We start from the raw sequence: 17,390 nt of genomic DNA, 5'->3' as shown, positions 1-17,390 counted from the left end.
AGCCCAATCTACCTCACAAGGTTGTCAGGTGGATATACTGCAAATATACTGGTTGATGAGCATGGTCTGGGGGGTGGGGAGTAGTCATCTGACACACCACTGCCAACTGCCAGGATATTAGGATTGAAACCTGATTCATGACAGACAATGGAATTAGTTCTTCACATTGCACATAATTTATGGGATGTGCTGTTGCAAGATAGCTAATGGTTTCAGTGTTTTTAAAAGGAAGAAAAGTGTGTTAGGATGCAATCCTATGCACACTTACCTGGGAGTAATCTGCTCATTTCAGCTCTCTCCATTTCTCATTTTCCCAGTCTTACAATTCAGTTCTCCACATGTTGCAACAATTGCAGATGGTTTCTTTTAAAATCCTTATGAAAGTCCACCCTTTTAGTGCAAAAATGCCCATTTAAGTTCATCATTTTGGCGCCAAATTCTCTGAACACATTTTTATATGCAGTTTTGACTAACGTACACATTTTTGCAAGCAACTTTTTCTAATATAATGCATTTTTGTATGTTATTTTCACTGCCTTCATTTTTATGCACACTTCTGTAAACATTAGTCCATCTAGCTCATTATTGCCTACATTGACTAGTAGAAAGTCAAAGTTTGAGATGGAGAATCTTTCTCAGACCTACCAGGAGAAGCTGGGGCTTGCACCTGGGTCCTTTTGCATGCGATCTGCCTCTGAACTATGCCCTTTCCCCTTGTTTGTTTGCAGGTACTCCCCAAATCCACAGCTACTCTGCATTTCCCCCACTGACAGCAAAATATTATTGAGTCCCATCAGGTGCAAATCTGGCCTCAAAATTACCCCGTACCCCACACTGAGACATTAAGAAAGGCTACAAACTCAAAATTGTTACTGAAATTAATTAAATGGTTTATTGAAGAATTAAAATGGCAGTCATGATGGATATATGTCACTGAGTACCAGCATGCCTGCTGTGGAACAATGGGAGATGGTTACTAGCTCCATGCCTGTTTATGGACATCACTGAGGCTTTTGATTGGACACTACAGTTCTGGACTAGATAAATGCAGGGGGAAGGGTTGGTCACCATTTAGGCCCCTTCCAACTCTGCAGTTCTATGACTCTAGGAATGTTTGAATGCATCCAGTGGAGATCTTCTTACATGGTTATGCTTTTAGTGAAGAAGAAGAAGAAGAAGAAGAAGAAGAAGAAGAAGAAGAAGAAGAAGAAGAAGAAGAAGAGGAGGTGCCCGAGCTGGCAATCCAAAACTCCAGATAACATAATGGGACTTCTTTCCAAGTAGGCATGCATAGGAGAGTTTTTCGTTCTTGTTTTTAAAGGAATTAATTAACTAACTGAATGTTGCATCCCTGCAAAGCAGTCAAAATTAGACCAGACCAATTTCCCCATGTATGAAAGTATATGAAGCAATCCAGTGAGGATAACCTGTTAGCGTGAGCTGCTATGAGGCACCATCCCAGCTTATTTGTGCATTTATCTATTCAAAAGCATTTATAAAGCGCTTAATATCTCTTCCTGGCTTTAGCCACCATGCCTAAGGCAAATACTCCAATTCATGTGCAGCTTTGGAGGCTAGGAGAGGCTAGCACTTTAAATGTCCCCCATTGCCTTAACATTTAAGGGTAGCCGAGATCAATACCCTCCCAGCTTACCCCCACCTCCTTCATGGGAAACCTCTTTTCTCAGAGGCTTGAGAAGCCATTTTGCAATGTGAAGTACAGTTGAATGGGAAGATAGGCAGAAGCCACATATATATAACTACAGGGGTTAGAAGCAGGCGAGAAATTTTACATTGGAGCAAGAAAAAGAGGGCAAAGTTGCTGCCACCCTGGACCTCCACTTATTGCTTCATCTTAGGATGATATGGGGATGAAGGGTGCAAGCTTGAGCCCTATGCAAAATCAAGAGACAGACAGGAAGCATTGGGAATTCGCCACAAGTTTCTAGCATCTTTCAGCAGATGCTGTCAAGGGGTCAAGAGTGCTTCAGTAAAATTCCATTTCACTTGCAAGGTTAACCCTAAAGGGCAGATCAGCTGGAGATTCCTTCATTGGAGAAGCATCTCCAGTGCAAAACTTCCCAGAGAGACCAACATATTTTCTTTAAGCTCTTTTTTTCTGACTGTAATAGGCCTTGACAGTCATTTCTAATATATGACGTGTTCAATGTGCTAGTGGCCATGACAAAATATTAAAACCACATCTCCTTCCCCGCACCTCCAAAACAAATTCTAAACACAGCAGCATCCTGAATAGATAATTTATCAGGTGCCAAAGAAGCTCTGACACAGGAAGGTATAAGATCATAGGAAGAGCCTGCTGAGTCAGGCCAATGACCCAGCTAGGGCATTATCCTGAGCTCACAGTGGCCAACCAGATGCCTATGGGAAACCAGTAAGCAGGATTCAAGCACACGAGCATGCTTTCCTTCTGTGGTTTCCAGCAACTGGTATTCAGAAGCATTGCCACCTCCAATATTAAGGCTGCAATCATAATATTGATAGCCTTCTCTTTCGTCCCAAATCTTCCAACATGCAGGTTCATTGGATGTCCACAAATTCTAGTGTTATGAGAGAACAACATTTGCCATGTCATGATTGATGATTGAAACTTCTATCATGTCGCCTCTTACTTGCCTTTTTTTCTTAGAAGTTCCAAATGCTGCAACCTTTTGAGGCAAGTTGCTCCATCCCCTAGATCAGTTTGGTTGCCCTCTTCTCAACCTTTCCCAACTCTACAATACCCGTTTTGAGATGAGGCAGGCAGAATAGCCACCCAGTGAAGTCTGCAGTCCCTGTCTTGATACTCTCCCCCTCTGGAAAACTTCTGCATTCCCCGTTCATGATTTGTGGTTGCTGCTCACTCAGTCATCCTCCTGTACCCCAAATGCAGTCTATTGCCCTTTTCCTTTCCTAGCTGTAAGGACCCTCCATTGAAGTGACAGGAGTTGGGACTTCCCTTTTGCTGGTGGTAGCAAAAGGGCTTAATAAAGACCATCGCTCCCCAGTGTTTTTGGATTACACCTTCCATTGACCCTGACCATTGGTCATGTGCTGGCTGATGCTAATAATATTAGAACCCAGTAACATCCACAGGACAATCAACTTGAGAAAGGCTGATGCAGACCATGTTAAATAGACTCTAGCACATCCAACTTTCGGCATATGCAAGTCCTTCTGGCTTCATCCAGATCTTTCCAGATTCCAGGTAAAGCCTGCACTGCTGCAGGAGTGGTTCATTTGAGCTCAGAGAAAGACTGTGGCCTCCATATGATATCAAGTTTGTTTGTATCTTAAACTTGCCTGGTTAAACTGAACCTGCCATGGTGGAGGTATACTAACAGAGCAATTCTAGCTAGGACATTGGCAGAACTTACACCCACTTAGCATAAACTGGCATGTGCCAAACTCCATTCAGGAGCAGGGCAGCTGCTGGCTGGGACAACCCAAACCTGGCTTTACTTCAAACAAGCGTTTGAAGTAAAGTTTGAACTTTCACCATCCTTTTTGCCAGTGTCAAGTTCTGCTGAGTCGACAGGGATTTTGAACAGGTGCAAGTCTGCCCCTGCTACACCCCCCAGAATGCCCCTTTGCAAGATTACCCTACTCTTGGTTCTGCTGGTTTTGGTAGAACCCTGGCTAAGAGACTTACCCCGGTGAATCTCCAGCTGGGCTGCAATGAGGGGCTTCATGGCCCAGGCTCATTCAGCAATCCACCTATTCTAAGCTCACTCATCCCAGTGGATCTTGGGTTTGGATGACACTGTATTAGTGAGAGCAGGCTTGGATGCCAGTGTAAATGTTAGGGCTGTGATCTAGGTCTGGACAAATCCCAACTTGAATTGGGCCAATTGCTCTGGGTTCGATCAGGTGTACCCTGGGCAATCTCGAGAGTAGTGGTGGTTGGCAACCACGTTTAATTAGGGTTTTAAACCCTAATTTAACATGGGGGTGGTGCTAAGGTGAGGGGGGGTGGGAGATGTAGACAGAAACTCTCACCTGGCCTACTTTTAACCCTTTTGTTACCACAAACATTATGATTTAAAATACCAATTAAACTTAGAGCTAGATCAGGTCATACTAAGTTGAATCAGGCACCAAACCAGATTTGAGGTGGGCATGTACAGCCCTGCTTAATTTTATGGTATGAGGAGGAGGTGTAGCACAGGCAAGCTGGTATTTTGTTCAAAGGGTTAAGGATTAGCTGATTTCAGTTTTGCAAAACACTGGGGGTATGTGGTTGGATTTTTTTCTTCTTTTTTACTGAAATGTGTTTATTCTATAGCAAGATAAAAGCATTTGTTTTAGATAAGCAAAATACAAACAACTCAATTGCTGCTATTATAACTCATAAAAAAGTATAAAAACAGCATAAAAACACAGTAAGCAATATTGCAGTTAAATCATTCATGTTACCAGTGTTTACATTAAAGCCTCATTTATGAAAACTTTACAACACATGATATGAAAAACTTACAATTTTTTAAAGGAAATATTTACACTGATTATTCAGATGTAGCAATTCTTTTAAATAGTCTACTGGTATTACAGCATATATTTTTTAAAAACTCACATTTTTCCTTCTTACCTATTTTTTTTTTTTTGTAATAACAGTGCATTTAAGTGCATTTCCTTTTTTAAAAAATACAGTGTATTAAATCTGAAAGTTGTCACCCAAACACAGGATAGAATATTCACATCTTTTTTAAAAAAACAAAAACAACAACTTGGAATGAACAGAACAGGGTAAGAATATATTTTGTAACAAAGCACTGTAAGTGTTTAGAGAAATTATAGCTTTGATGGTAAAGATGGGCTCTGATATTTAAGAACTTTCACTTGCAGGTTTCCCCCCCTCCCCCTTCTGGAGACATATTAAAAAGAGAAAAAGGAGCTTTGGCAAAAGTCTATGATTTTTACATTAATCTTTATATATATATTTATATTTTTATATATATGACAGAGAAAAACACCGTCAACTACTCATGTCATACGAGTGTGATTGCATGGAATCCAATCAACATTTTACAGGTAGTTACAACTGTGCTTTTTAGGACTTCATGAACAAAAAACCCCCAAAAAACCCAAACTGGTTTGAAGTGCATTCACTAATCAGTTTTAATCTGGAACTGTGAAAAAGGCCAAAACGTTTTCGTTTCACTGCCCAGGCATATCCAAGACTATGTAGTTCACATATTATGGGTAAAGCTCAAAATAAATAAAGAAAACAAGAAAGCACAGCATTTTCTTTAAAAAGATCGGAAAGAGAGAGGGGGGAAACAAATATTTATAGTCAGCTAAATGAATATACACAGCTACATTGTAGTTCTTTATTGCCTATCTAATAGACAGCTTAGAGGCTCACTCATCTGTTATGCATCCCTGCATAACTACCATCAGCAATGTACAGTTTCCAGCCGTAAACAGTCCCCCTTTGCTTAACTCACAATGCAAAGCAGCTTTGCAACATGTGTCTTCAGAAAATACTGGCCTGTGATAATAGCTGAGTCTGTGTCTGGGTTTGTATTTGGGACTGGTGTTGTTGGGGGGCTGGCGGGGGGCTCCCGATGCTGGGGATCGGAGAGGTGATCTGTGAGGCCACTGGGGAATGTTGCTGAGGTGAAGGCTGCGACTGGTGCTGCTGCTGCTGCTGCTGCTGCTGCTGCTGCTGCTGCAGGTGCTGCATCTGCTGCTGCTGCATCTGCTGGAGCTGGTGCTGCAACTGATGCTGAATTTGCTGCTGGCTCAGCTGCTGCTGCAGGTGCTGCTGCTGCTGCAGGTGCTGCTGCATGTGGTGCTGGAAATGCTGCTGCTGCATCTGCTGCTGGATCTGCTGATGCATGTGCTGCTGGTGGAGCTGCTGCTGCTGCATCTGCTGCTGCTGCATCTGCTGCAGTTGCTGCAACTGGTGCTGCTGGCTCTGCAAGGAAGGGCTGACCTGGGAGGGCGCCGATGCTGACGTGCCCACCATGCTGCTTCCCATGGAGCTTATCAGCGAGGTGGAAATGTTTGTGGGCATGTTGGGCGCAATGGTGACCGAGGCAACTATCTGATTCATGGGCAGCCGCATTGCTAGAGGCTTGGGGGCGATTGCCCTGGGGAGCGACTGCTGGAGAGTCTGTGGAGAAGTGGCCACGGCCGCGTGCTGGGAGAGAGGGGCGTTCAGAAGGAGGGACGAGGACAGGTTTGTAGACGCCAGCGTTTGCTGAACAGAACGGATTGTTTGGGCTTCAGCTGACTCAGCAGCAGCCTGCATTTAAGAAAGAGAAGTTCATGACAGTTAATACAGGGGCTGCCTCTTATGTTTTTATATTTATACGTTTATATTTATATTTGTCACAGTTGCATTTCTCTCGCAGCCGAGGAGCTTATAACAGCATCCTTGGCATCTTCCCCTTTTTCTTCCTTTCTCTTTATTAATAATTTAAAAAAAACACTTTAACACAATTTTAATAACAAAGAACATTCCCCTTCCCATCTCAGGGAGGACACAATGGGTGGCTAAACTAAAACAAAAGGCAAACAAAAAACATTAACAAAAACATTAATCCATCAGTAAAACCCATCAGGAAGTAACACGATTCAAGTCCACTGTGTTCATTGCAGCCAAAAAGTTTTCTATACTGTGGGAAGGTATCTTTTTACTTCAGCTTTGCTTTCCTAAACAGTTCCAGTTTGTGGAAAAAAAGCATTTTGTTCCTTTAGCCAGTCACAGATTATTTGTTAATTTTTTCATCAAGGCAACTCACCAAACTACCTTATACTCATAAGGCAACATCCTTTAAGTCATATCAATAACTGGTCAGGCAACTCCCCATTTTAGGAACATCAGAAGAACATTAGTACATCTAGTGCTGGGTTCTGTTCTTACAATGGCCAACCAGTAGCCAACAGGAAGCAAGACACGAGTGTGATAGCACTGCCCCCCCATGTTTTTCAGAAAATAGCATTTGGAGGCATGCTGATGCTGGAGGTATTACATAGCCATCATGACTAGTAGGCATATATAGCCTTATCACCCAAAAATTTGTATAATCCACCTTTTAAAGCCCTCCAAGCTGGTGGTCATCACTACATATTAGGGAACTGCATAATTTAATTATGCACTGTGTGAAGAAGATCATTTTTTTTTTCTATTCTGAATCTCCAACGCTTCCAGGTTCCATTTTTATGAGGGAAGGAGATAAGACTTCTATCCACCTTCATGCATCCATATGAACTGACCCAGACCCTGTGTTTATGATCAGAGACCCTTCTTTGTATACCTCCTCCACAAGAGGAGGTGGTAACACAAGAATGCACCTTTTCTGCAGTGGCTCCCCGTTTGTGGAATGCTCTCTCCAGGGTCGGTTGCCTGGTGCCATCTTTAGATATCTTTAGGACCTCAGAGAAAACTTCCCCTCTATAACCAGGCCTTTGGCCTTTAACTATCTGCGGCCTTTTAGAAGTGGGTGTGGTGTCTTAAATGTACACACACACCCATTTTAATGTATCTATGTAGGTTTTTGTTTGCTTGCTTGCTTGTAAGTTGCTTTGGGTTGCCATGAGCAAGATAAAAGGACTAACAAAGTAAATGAAGAACAGTAATAATAATGCATCATTTAATACACCTTTATCACACACATCCTTTATCCATATAACCACTGCTAGAGCCTTTTCGGGACATTTGGAGGGGGAGGACTGGATGTTTTTAAGGCATCAAGGAGGAGCCTGTTGCCAAGATTCTATTTCCTTGCAAGTATTAATTGGTAGAATGGAGGAGCCCTCAAATATCTGAAGATAGCTTAGCTGATCAGGGATATGAAACCCACAAGCAAAGCCCAAGACAACCTACTACACCTCACAGACTCGCTCTGCATCGGGTTCTGATTTCTGCAGATACCAAATCGCTTCTGCAAAAGAATAAATTGCCAACAGTCTCATACTGCTGTTTATAATAAGAGCTTTCACGAGAGCTTTATTCAATAAATAATGCAGCATGTACAGTACCGTGATATTACACCACCTTGTAACATGCTCTATGGTTTTGCAGTGCTTTACTCAAAGACCATTTCTCTTCTTTTTCCAAATGGATAGTGCCCAGTTATACTTATAGTACTAAAATTGTGCTGTTTTCTGGTATGTTGTTATATTTGTTATTATGTTGTTGTTGTTCTGTTATGAAGCTGTGATTTGCAATGATTGATTTTGAGACCTATTCCTGTCTTCTTTGATGTAAGTCACTTTGGACACGATTCTTTTGTGGAAAAGTGGCATACAAATAAAATTATGAATGAATGAATCTGCAAGATGTCTTGGTTGCACAGAGAGCAAAGCAACCTGATTTTTGTAAGTGGAATAATGCAATTGTAGAGTTGGAAGGGCCTAAAGAGTCATCTAATCCAAACCAATACAACACAGGAATAAAAGATGGATATACCAGGGACTTAGTCTCAGTCCGTCTGCATGCAAAGCAAGAGCCTCTAGATTACTGTCCTTCCCCAAAGATAAGGCTGGTTAAAAAAACAAACTCTCTGCTTATTTATTTATAAGGTGAAAAGAATCCACACTGAAGGCATTGCACTACTGGATGCGTAACTGAAGTCAGACTCGAGCTCACCTTGGAAACCAAACTTGCTCTGTAGGCAGCAAGTGCCTTAAGGTATTCTTTCTTGGCAGCTTCTGTTTTCCTTTTATATACCTGTTAAAAGACATTGCAATTAACACCACCTTCAGTGTTTAAATTTCACACCATAAAGTAGCTCTTGCCCGAAGAGGGATGTTATGGTCTTGTAAAATGAAGAAAGTCAAAAGGGACAATGCCAACTCTGCAACTCTGCAACAAAAAGGTTCACAAAAGTGTGTGACTCCCATCCCTCCTCTCCTTTAAAACAACGAGCCAAACTGCTACTGTGTACATTTTCAGCATTAAAATGGGAAGGAGTTGGAGCTGAGATGATTAAAAAAAAATCTCCTGAATTCATCCTCCCTCCAAAGGTTACCTCTTCCATTTCTGTTTGCATTCACATCACCCATCAGTTACTTCTTTGACTCCATTTATTATATTGCTTCCTGGAAGCAGTTTCATAGCCAATTAGAAATGACTATGTGATGATGTCACAGAGCATAAATTAAGCCAACACAGAGTAAGGGAACAGGCCTTGAGCTGAATGGGTTTTGTTTGCTCCTAGTGATGTCATCACAATTACAAAATTTACTTGCAGTAGCCTCTCAAGAGAGAACATTTCACAAGCAAGTTCACCTCGTTTTCACTGATGTTCTGAACTTGCTTGTGAAATGTTCTCTCTTGAGTTCCATTCAGCCCTCACTGAGATTTTAAGAACATGGACATATGAAGTTGCCTTAAACCAGACCACTGGTCCATCTAAGTTCAGTACTGTCTTCACTGACTTGCAGCAGGTCTCCAGGGTTTTAGACAGAAGTCCTAACTGGAGACAGCCAGGATTTAACCTGGGACCATCCACATGCAAGGTTAGTGCTCTGCTTCTGAGCCTTGTCATTAAAGGGGTAAACCCATTACTAAACACTCTTTCATGCTTTAGAGAACAGTGAATGCCTCTTAAGATGGTCCTTGCATTTTTAGTAAGTACTTACATTCAAAGCAATATTTTGCAGTGCAATGCTCCACCGTCCAATAAATCGGGAACTGTTTAGCCGGTCAAAAGTGTTTTTCATTGATTAATTGATCAATCAAGTCAATTAAAATATTGCAACCTTACTACTACCACTGCAATCAGAGAATGACAAGGGGCTGATATGAAGCCAGATCCTTAGCTGGGTTGATAGGAAGCATAACTGTGCTCCAACCCTTGCTGCTGCATTTCTAATTAATGAAGTCAAAAGGATCAGCTCACTAGTGTTTAATTAGGACTTTGGCATCTTTCAGTGCATCACCCCTTTCTCCCCCAAAACTCCAAAGGGTCCCTTGGTTACCTGCTTTTGCTCTTCTCCTAGGCTATCCCACATAGACGCTACAATTTTTGAAACCTCTCCAAAGGTAGCATTGGGGTTCTGCCCTTTAATTGCTGCTTGTGTATCCCTGAAGAACAGGGCATATGCTGACACTGGCTTCTGTGGCTCATTGGGGTCTTTCTTTTTCTTCTTCTTTGGAGTCTTGGGCTTCTTGCCAGAATCTGGGGCAGCTCTCTTTTCTCCCGCAGCCTTGATAAAGAGCAACAAAACCAAAATCAGTGTCCAGCATGGGATATTAATTATAAAAATCAGCTATGCATACACAAAGCTATTTATGCTCTACTTGAAAAGAAGTACTGTATTTTTCACTCTATAAGATGCACCAGACCACAAGACGAACCTAGTTTTTGGAGGAGGAAAACAAGAAAAAAAATATTCTAAATCTCAGAAGCCAGAACAGCAAGAGGGATCGCTGCACAGTGAAAGCAGCAATCCCTCTTGCTGTTCTGGCTTCTGGGATAGCTGTACAGCCTGCATTCGCTCTATAAGATGCACACACATTTCCCCTTACTTTTAGGAGGGAAAAAGTGAGTCTTATAGAGCAAAAAATACGGTATGCCAAAAGACCACAACATGGGGGGGGGGGAGAAGACCTTTGTAGTAGGCATTAAAAAACAATTCAAAATCATAAGACAGAATATATTTCTGATCATGAGGGCAAGAAACTTACATTTCTAGTTTATTTTTTAAAGTATCCATCAGAGGCATCCCATTCACCATATCAGGTGCACAAAAGAGCTCATGCACAATTGGAAATGCAGAAACAGTCTTGTCTATGGGCAGCATTATACAAAGTACAGTGGTACCTCGCAAGACGAAATTAATTCGTTCTGTGAGTTTCTTCGTCTTGCGAATTTTTCGTCTTGCGAAGCACGGATGCACCCTGGTACTGTATTATGAACATTATTACAGTACTCCTTTTATAATGGGATAGCGGGCAAAGCACAAAGTGGGTCGCTCCCCAGCAGGAGGAGTTTCCCCAGCCTGGAGGATCTGTTGCCGGGAAGAGGCAAAGACACCCCCTCCCACCTCCCCACAAAAACAGCCCCCCTTCCTCTGTCGCCAAGCCTTGCCGCGTCTTCGCTCCGCCAAACCGCGTCCCACATCAAAGCCCCAGCCCGCTCCTCTCCCTCTCTCTCCACGAGGTGCCAAAGGAAGTTCGAGCCCAGGAACCGAGGGTGGACGCACGAAGCGCCCGGCGCGGACTCTCCCTTGCTCCCTCCGTTACCTTGTGCCACGCCGCCGGGCTCCCCACAGTCTCGGCAGCTGCTCCCGGCTTCTTCCCACCCCCGCAAAGGCACCTTCGTGGCGGCCTAAGCGCAGTGGATGCCGCCGCCTCCTCCTCCTTGGTCCCCCTCCTCCTGCCTTCGCGCAGTTAGGGCAAAATGGAGCAGCCACGTGGGGAGGGGGACAGAGAGAGAGAGGCAGAGGCGGCGCAGAGACCCAGCCAGATCCGCTGGATCCCAGCCCACCTGCCTCCTCTGTGCCCTCTCCAGAAGAGGATCCCTCTGCGTCGTTCTGCTAGATCCCGCTTCTGTTGCACCCAAGTCCGTTATTTGTTCTTTGGCTCCTTCTGCAGTCTTTCTTTCGTGTGCTTTTACGCACACGCTTTGTCTCCGGAGTCTCTCTCTCTCTCTCTCTCTCTCTCTCTCTCTCTCTCTCTCGTATCGGGTTACTCTGCTTGGAACTCAGGACTAATTGTCGTGTTCGCGATCGCGCTTGGAAGAGATTTGCTCCCGCTCTTTTCTTGCCTTGCGTTCATTCGCGGAGCGAGACGCTCTCCTTCCCCAAGGCTGAAACTGGAAAAGGTAGGTCGCTCCCTCGCTCGCTCCCTGCCAGCCCAGTTCCCGCTTCAAACTTGGTACAGTATTAACGGTTTTAAGAAAAAGGAAACAAACTCGCAAGACGTTTCGTCTTGCGAAGCAAGCCCATAGGGAAATTCGTCTTGCGTAGCAACTCAAAAAACGAAAAACTCTTTCGTCTTGCGAGTTTTTCGTCTTCCGAGGCATTCGTCTTGCGAGGTACCACTGTATTTGAGGCCATTATCTAAAGCTTGTTTCTGACAAACGTGACACAGTGCAACACCAGCTCCCACTTAAACCATATACCAAGCTTGTAGCCCTCGAGCCACTCACTTAGAATGCTCTCAAAAAAGAAGCATAGGTCACTGATTTCCATTTTTAACAGAGGTGTTTGTTTGTTTGTTGAAGCCTATCAAATGAGCTTCACATTTGTTCACAGCCCACCTACTGGCCCTGCCAAATGAGCCTATTTCCTCCACTAGCTCCTTCACCCTGTGTTGTCCCACAAGCAAGAGTAGCCAGCATTAGAGGTTTGCATAGTTCCATATGGAAGCCAACGGCCTATCAGATGAGTTACAGAAATAAGATACTCAGTATGAAAGGAGGAGGAAACCACTCGTCATTCTTCTTTCAGCCTTTTTGTTAAGGCTGCTTACTATGGCTTTTGTTCCTTTTTCCGGGTCACAGAACAATTAATAGAGTCATTATTCAATCACGACTGAGCTCCAATGAGTCCCTCTGCAGCTGCCCTGCATAGCCTGTAGGCAGAGTTCTGGTGGAAATGGCATTTGATGGATCCATGCGATTAATTTCAGGCCTTCCACATGCTCAACTCCCATGGTCTTCATCAAAAATTCTGCATACATAACCTGCACAACCAATCTCTTTATTTAGCTTTCTATAACCTGCTCTCTATCCCCCAGGCTCAAGGCTAATAACTGCAAAGTAACAAAACAAATAAATGCAAAACTGTGCTATGTTAGACATAGATATTCCAGCCATCGGGCATCTGCTCTTTGTTTATATCCCAAAATAGGCTGTCATTGTTCAGAGATATTTCTCAGTTGGCTGTCTATCCTTTGTAAACCTATTTAATCTGATATGAAAAGGAATTTGAGAGCACACTCAAGGCTTTCCCAAAGAGGTGAAGGTATTTTTTATTGATTTTTTTATTGAAGAATGCTTAGGTTTTTGGTTTTGTAAAATGAAAATTAATTTGCAAGCAGGTATGTCAGTCAGAATTGCTGCATCTAGAAAACGAGGAAGTTGCTATAAAGAACCTTATACCAGCAACTTTTTCTTTTATTTATTTCTCGCTTTTTTCTTCAAGGGGCTCCAGGTGCCATATACATGGTTTTCTCCCCTCCTCATTTAATCCGCACAAGAACCCTGCGAGGCTGAGAGGCAGTGGCTGGCCCAAGCTCACCCAGTGAGCTTCATGGCTGAGCAGGGATTTGAACCCTGCTCTCCCAGTTCCTACAGTTACCGTAAGTCCCACACTTGAACCATTACACCACATTAACACACACCAAACACTACAGAATAGCAGCATGGCATCATTATGATAAGCAACTAAGTAAAGCTACTGGGTGATACTCAACTAAGTTTTATTCAGAGCACACTCACTGAAATATTGTATTTAATTATGGGGTATCAGAGTTTTTAGGGGGTTAACCAGGCTGGGATAGCTGGGATAGCAGGCTTGTTGGTTTTTGAATGTCTGATATAGATTTTTTCAATTTCTTTGTTCTGTATGGGACAATGACAATAAAGATTATCGTATCGTATGAAATGATTCTACTCTGAATAAAACTTAGCTGAATCCCATTCACTCCTTTTTGCCCTTACTGAACTCCTCTTAAAAACAAAAACAAAGTTTGGTGGTGGGAGAGAGAGCATCTTTTTACAACACATGATAGAACTTACCCTGTTTGAGTCCTCCGTGTCTTCCTCATTTATAGAACTGGATGGAGAAGGGGTTGCCGATTTGCTCGCAGGAGGGGATGGGGAAGTGTGTGGCACATTGGTCCCGCCCAAGTTCAGCCCCAGTTGAGCACTGAGCTGGGATTGGTTAATAGTGGTCAGCTGGTTAGGTGACATAATTCCCGAACGAGCAGCGTCTGTCATATGGACAATGGATCTCATAATCAAAGAGTGGTCCTGGCGATACTGAGGCACATCTGCATGACTATGATCCTAGAAAGAAAGAAAAAGGTGGGGAAATATGATATTAAGCTGCTAGAATTATCAAGTCAATTCCTGTGCCCTTCTCCAGCTCAACCTATAACTCAGCCTAAGGATGTGCAATGTAACCATTAGGTGTTGTTTTCCTGTTTACTGCTCCACCTGCTTCCCTCTCAATCACCTACTGTTTCTCATATCTCCAGTTCTAGATTGCATGGTCCTTAGGAAAGGGATCTGTTCTACCACACTCTGTAAAACACCATTCACACTCATGGTGCTATATAAATTCAAAATAATAATCAGGATTGGCAGCAAGCATTGGCATACTAAGGCATCTGCCAGGAGCCCACAGCCCAGCAGAGGGCCCACCAGCATGAGCCCCCTGGAGCTGCTCCTGCTCTTCACAACCTCCTCCCAAATTTATGTATTTATAAAATTTCTGTCCCATCCTTCCTCCCCAACGAGCCCAGGGTAGCAAACTATAAGTGGGGAAATAATGAAAACCTCTTAAAAACAATTCCAATACAGATGCAGATCAGGGAAGCAACGCAAAAGCCTTGCTGAAGAGGAAGGTATTTAATAGGTGCCATAAAGATGCTGCCTGTCTAATATTCAAGAGGAGGGAATTCCAAAAGGAAGGTGCCACAACGATAAAGAGCTGATTCCTGCATTGTGCAGACAGATTTCCTGATAAGATGGTATTTTCAGGAGGCCCTCACCTGCAGAACGCAGTGATCAATTGGGTATATAAGAGTTGAGGCAATCTTTCAGGTATCCCGTATTATTATTATTATTATTATTTATTTGTATCCCGCCCATTTGGCTGGGTTTCCGCAGCCACTCTGGGCAACTTCCAACAAAGTTTAAAAATACATTAAAATGTCACACATTAAAAACTTCCCTAAACAGGGCTGCCTTTAGATGTCTTCTAAATGTAAGGTAGTTGTTTATCTCTTTGACGGGAGGCCGTTCCACCAGGCGGGTGCCGCTACCGAGAAGGCCCTCTGCCTGATTCCCTGTAGCTTTGCTTCTCACAATGAGGAACCCACCAGAAGACCCTAGGTGCTAGACCTCAGTGTCTGGGCAGAATGATGGGGGTGGAGACACTCCTTCAGGTATACTGGGCTGAGGCCGTTTAGGGCTTTAAAGGTCAGCACCAACACTTTGAATTGTGCTCGGAAATGTACTGGGAGCTAATGTAGGTCTTTCAGGACCAGTGTTATATGGTCTCAGCGGCTGCTCCCAGTCACCAGTCTAGCTGCCGCATTCTGGATTAGTTGTAGTTTCTGGGTCTCGTTCAAAGGTAGCCTGACATAGAGCGCATTTCAGTAGTCCAAGCGGGAGATAACTAGAGCACGCACCACTCTGGTGAGACAGTCCACGGGCAGGTAGGGTCTCAGCCTACAAAGCTGTATATGACTTTGTACATCAAAACTAGCCACTTGAACTTCCTGTGTCCCAATGTTTTAATGCAATAATTCTGATACATGATTACAGTAATCCTTGCTTGCCTTGAGCTCTATTTATGTTGCCAGAATGTTTTGCTTCTAGTTTCCCAGTGTTAAATTCACGAACTAAATAAACAAAGAAAGGTTGTAATACAAATGTATCTGAACCAGACAGGAGTTGAAGTTGTCTAATTCCTTCTGGGTAACTTTTCCTATGAATTCTTACTGCTGCATATAATAAAGGAACTCTCACCTATAAATATTATTGTTGCTGTTATTGTTAATTTGTGTATACTGCCCTTCATCCGATGACCCCAGGATGGTTCACAACAGAAAAATACAAAATGAGAATACAAAATACATAATGAAACAAAGGCAAGCCAATAACTCCCACAAACACATTTAAAAAGCCACAGACTGTTAATCAGCTGAACACCTGGTTAAAGATAAATGTTTTTGCCTGGCACCTAAAGATGCATAATGAAGGAGCCAGGTGAGCCTCCCTGGGAAAGCATTCCACAAATAGGGAGCCACTGCAGAAAAGGCCCATTCTCATGCTGCCACCCTCTGATGATTATTGTAGGGTTTGGATTAGTTCATATGGAGAGAGGTGGTCCTTGAGGTATTGCAGTCCCCAGCTATTTAGGGTTCAATAGGTCAAAACCAGCACTCAGAAACTAATTGGAAGTCAGTGCAGTTGGGCCAGGATTGGTGTTATATGCTCAAACCATCTTGCCCCAGTGCCAAAACTGGACCTAAACCCTGATTGAACTGGATCTAGAAAATCGGTTTCCTCCAAGAGCATCTGGATCTGGTCTGCGACCATCCACTCAAGAATATTTCCCAAAAAGGGGAGACGGGCTGGTCTCAGGTTTTCTGAATCCAGGGAGGGTTTCTTGAGGAGCAGTTTTATCCTTGCCTCCTTCAAGCAGGCAGGGACCATCCCTTCTCACAAGGAGGCATTAATCACCTCCCTGGCCCAGCCAGCTGTCCCCTCCCTGACAGTTTTGCCAGTCAAGAGGAGCAAGGGTCCAGTCACTCTGACTGATCCAAGCACCTTGTCCACATCCTTGAGCCTTAAGAACTGAAATTCATCCAACACAACAGGACCAGACAATGCTCTGGACACCCCTTGAGATTCATCTGCTGTAATAGCAGATTATATTGGCAGGGGTATCTGGAAGTCATTCAGAATCTTTTTAAGGGTATCACTTTCCACAAATTAAATCACCCCACCCAAATCCTGCAATGCCACTGCCAATTCTGCAGACAGTGTCTCACTGCCTTAAGGAAGAGTTTTTTAATGTTAGAAAATAAAAAGACTTGAAGAGAATAATAATTTGCTGGGGGGGAGGTAGGGTGTCAAGGCATACAGAGAGCTATTTCCTGGTGGTTTCTCACCTATAAAAAGCTGCTTTTTTCTCTGCCACAAAAAGAGGTTTCCCTTAGTCCTTATTCAAATAAATCATAATATAAAGACATGGTTTAACAAATGCTTTACTCTAAATCTTGTCATTTTGGTTCAGTTTGAGGCTTTTATTGAAGCTAAGTTCTGCTGACTTAAACAGGCCCAGAAACCAATTTCATAGGCAAGTCTATGAATTCTTAACCATTTCATCTAAGATGAAATGCATGGTACTGCTTTTACCTCCTGTTCATACTTCCCTTCTCTACTTTTTTCTTGCAGTGGGAAGCTTAAGAATGTCCTGAATTCATTACATTAGAGGTGGGGGACTTGTGGCCCTCCAGATGTTGTTAGACTCTAAATCCCATCATCCTTAACCACTGGCTCTGCTGGCTGAGACTAATGGGGCTTGGAATCCAAGAAAAAATGGAAGGTTGTAGGTTTCCCATCACTGCATCACACCAAACTTCAGTAGGTGCTTGTACATCTGCAGCAATGCATTTCCGCATGGCAACATGCAGACAAAACCCCAGTAGCCTAATACATAATTACAAGAGAGAAAAGTTACAGAGGGCTGCA

General features: G+C 43.2%; 1 protein-coding gene across 1 annotated transcript in view; it reads right to left on the bottom strand.

The window, feature by feature from the left end:
• Positions 1–4,269: 4,269 nt before the first annotated feature.
• Positions 4,270–17,390, bottom strand: part of TOX3 (TOX high mobility group box family member 3) — a 96,434-nt gene continuing 83,313 nt past the window's right edge. The window contains exons 4-7 of the mRNA XM_083626051.1: positions 13,701–13,970; positions 9,934–10,161; positions 8,600–8,680; positions 4,270–6,250 (exon numbers count right to left, since the gene is read on the bottom strand). Of these exons, the coding sequence (XP_083482177.1) occupies positions 5,477–6,250; positions 8,600–8,680; positions 9,934–10,161; positions 13,701–13,970 (1,353 nt within the window). The 3' untranslated portion in view covers positions 4,270–5,476. The remainder of the gene's footprint in view (positions 6,251–8,599; positions 8,681–9,933; positions 10,162–13,700; positions 13,971–17,390) is intronic.

This window comes from Podarcis filfolensis, assembly GCF_964270895.1.
Source record: "Podarcis filfolensis genome assembly, chromosome: 8".
In the NCBI taxonomy this organism is placed as follows: Eukaryota; Metazoa; Chordata; class Lepidosauria; order Squamata; family Lacertidae; genus Podarcis; species Podarcis filfolensis.
This window is presented reverse-complemented; position numbering and strand designations above follow the sequence as displayed.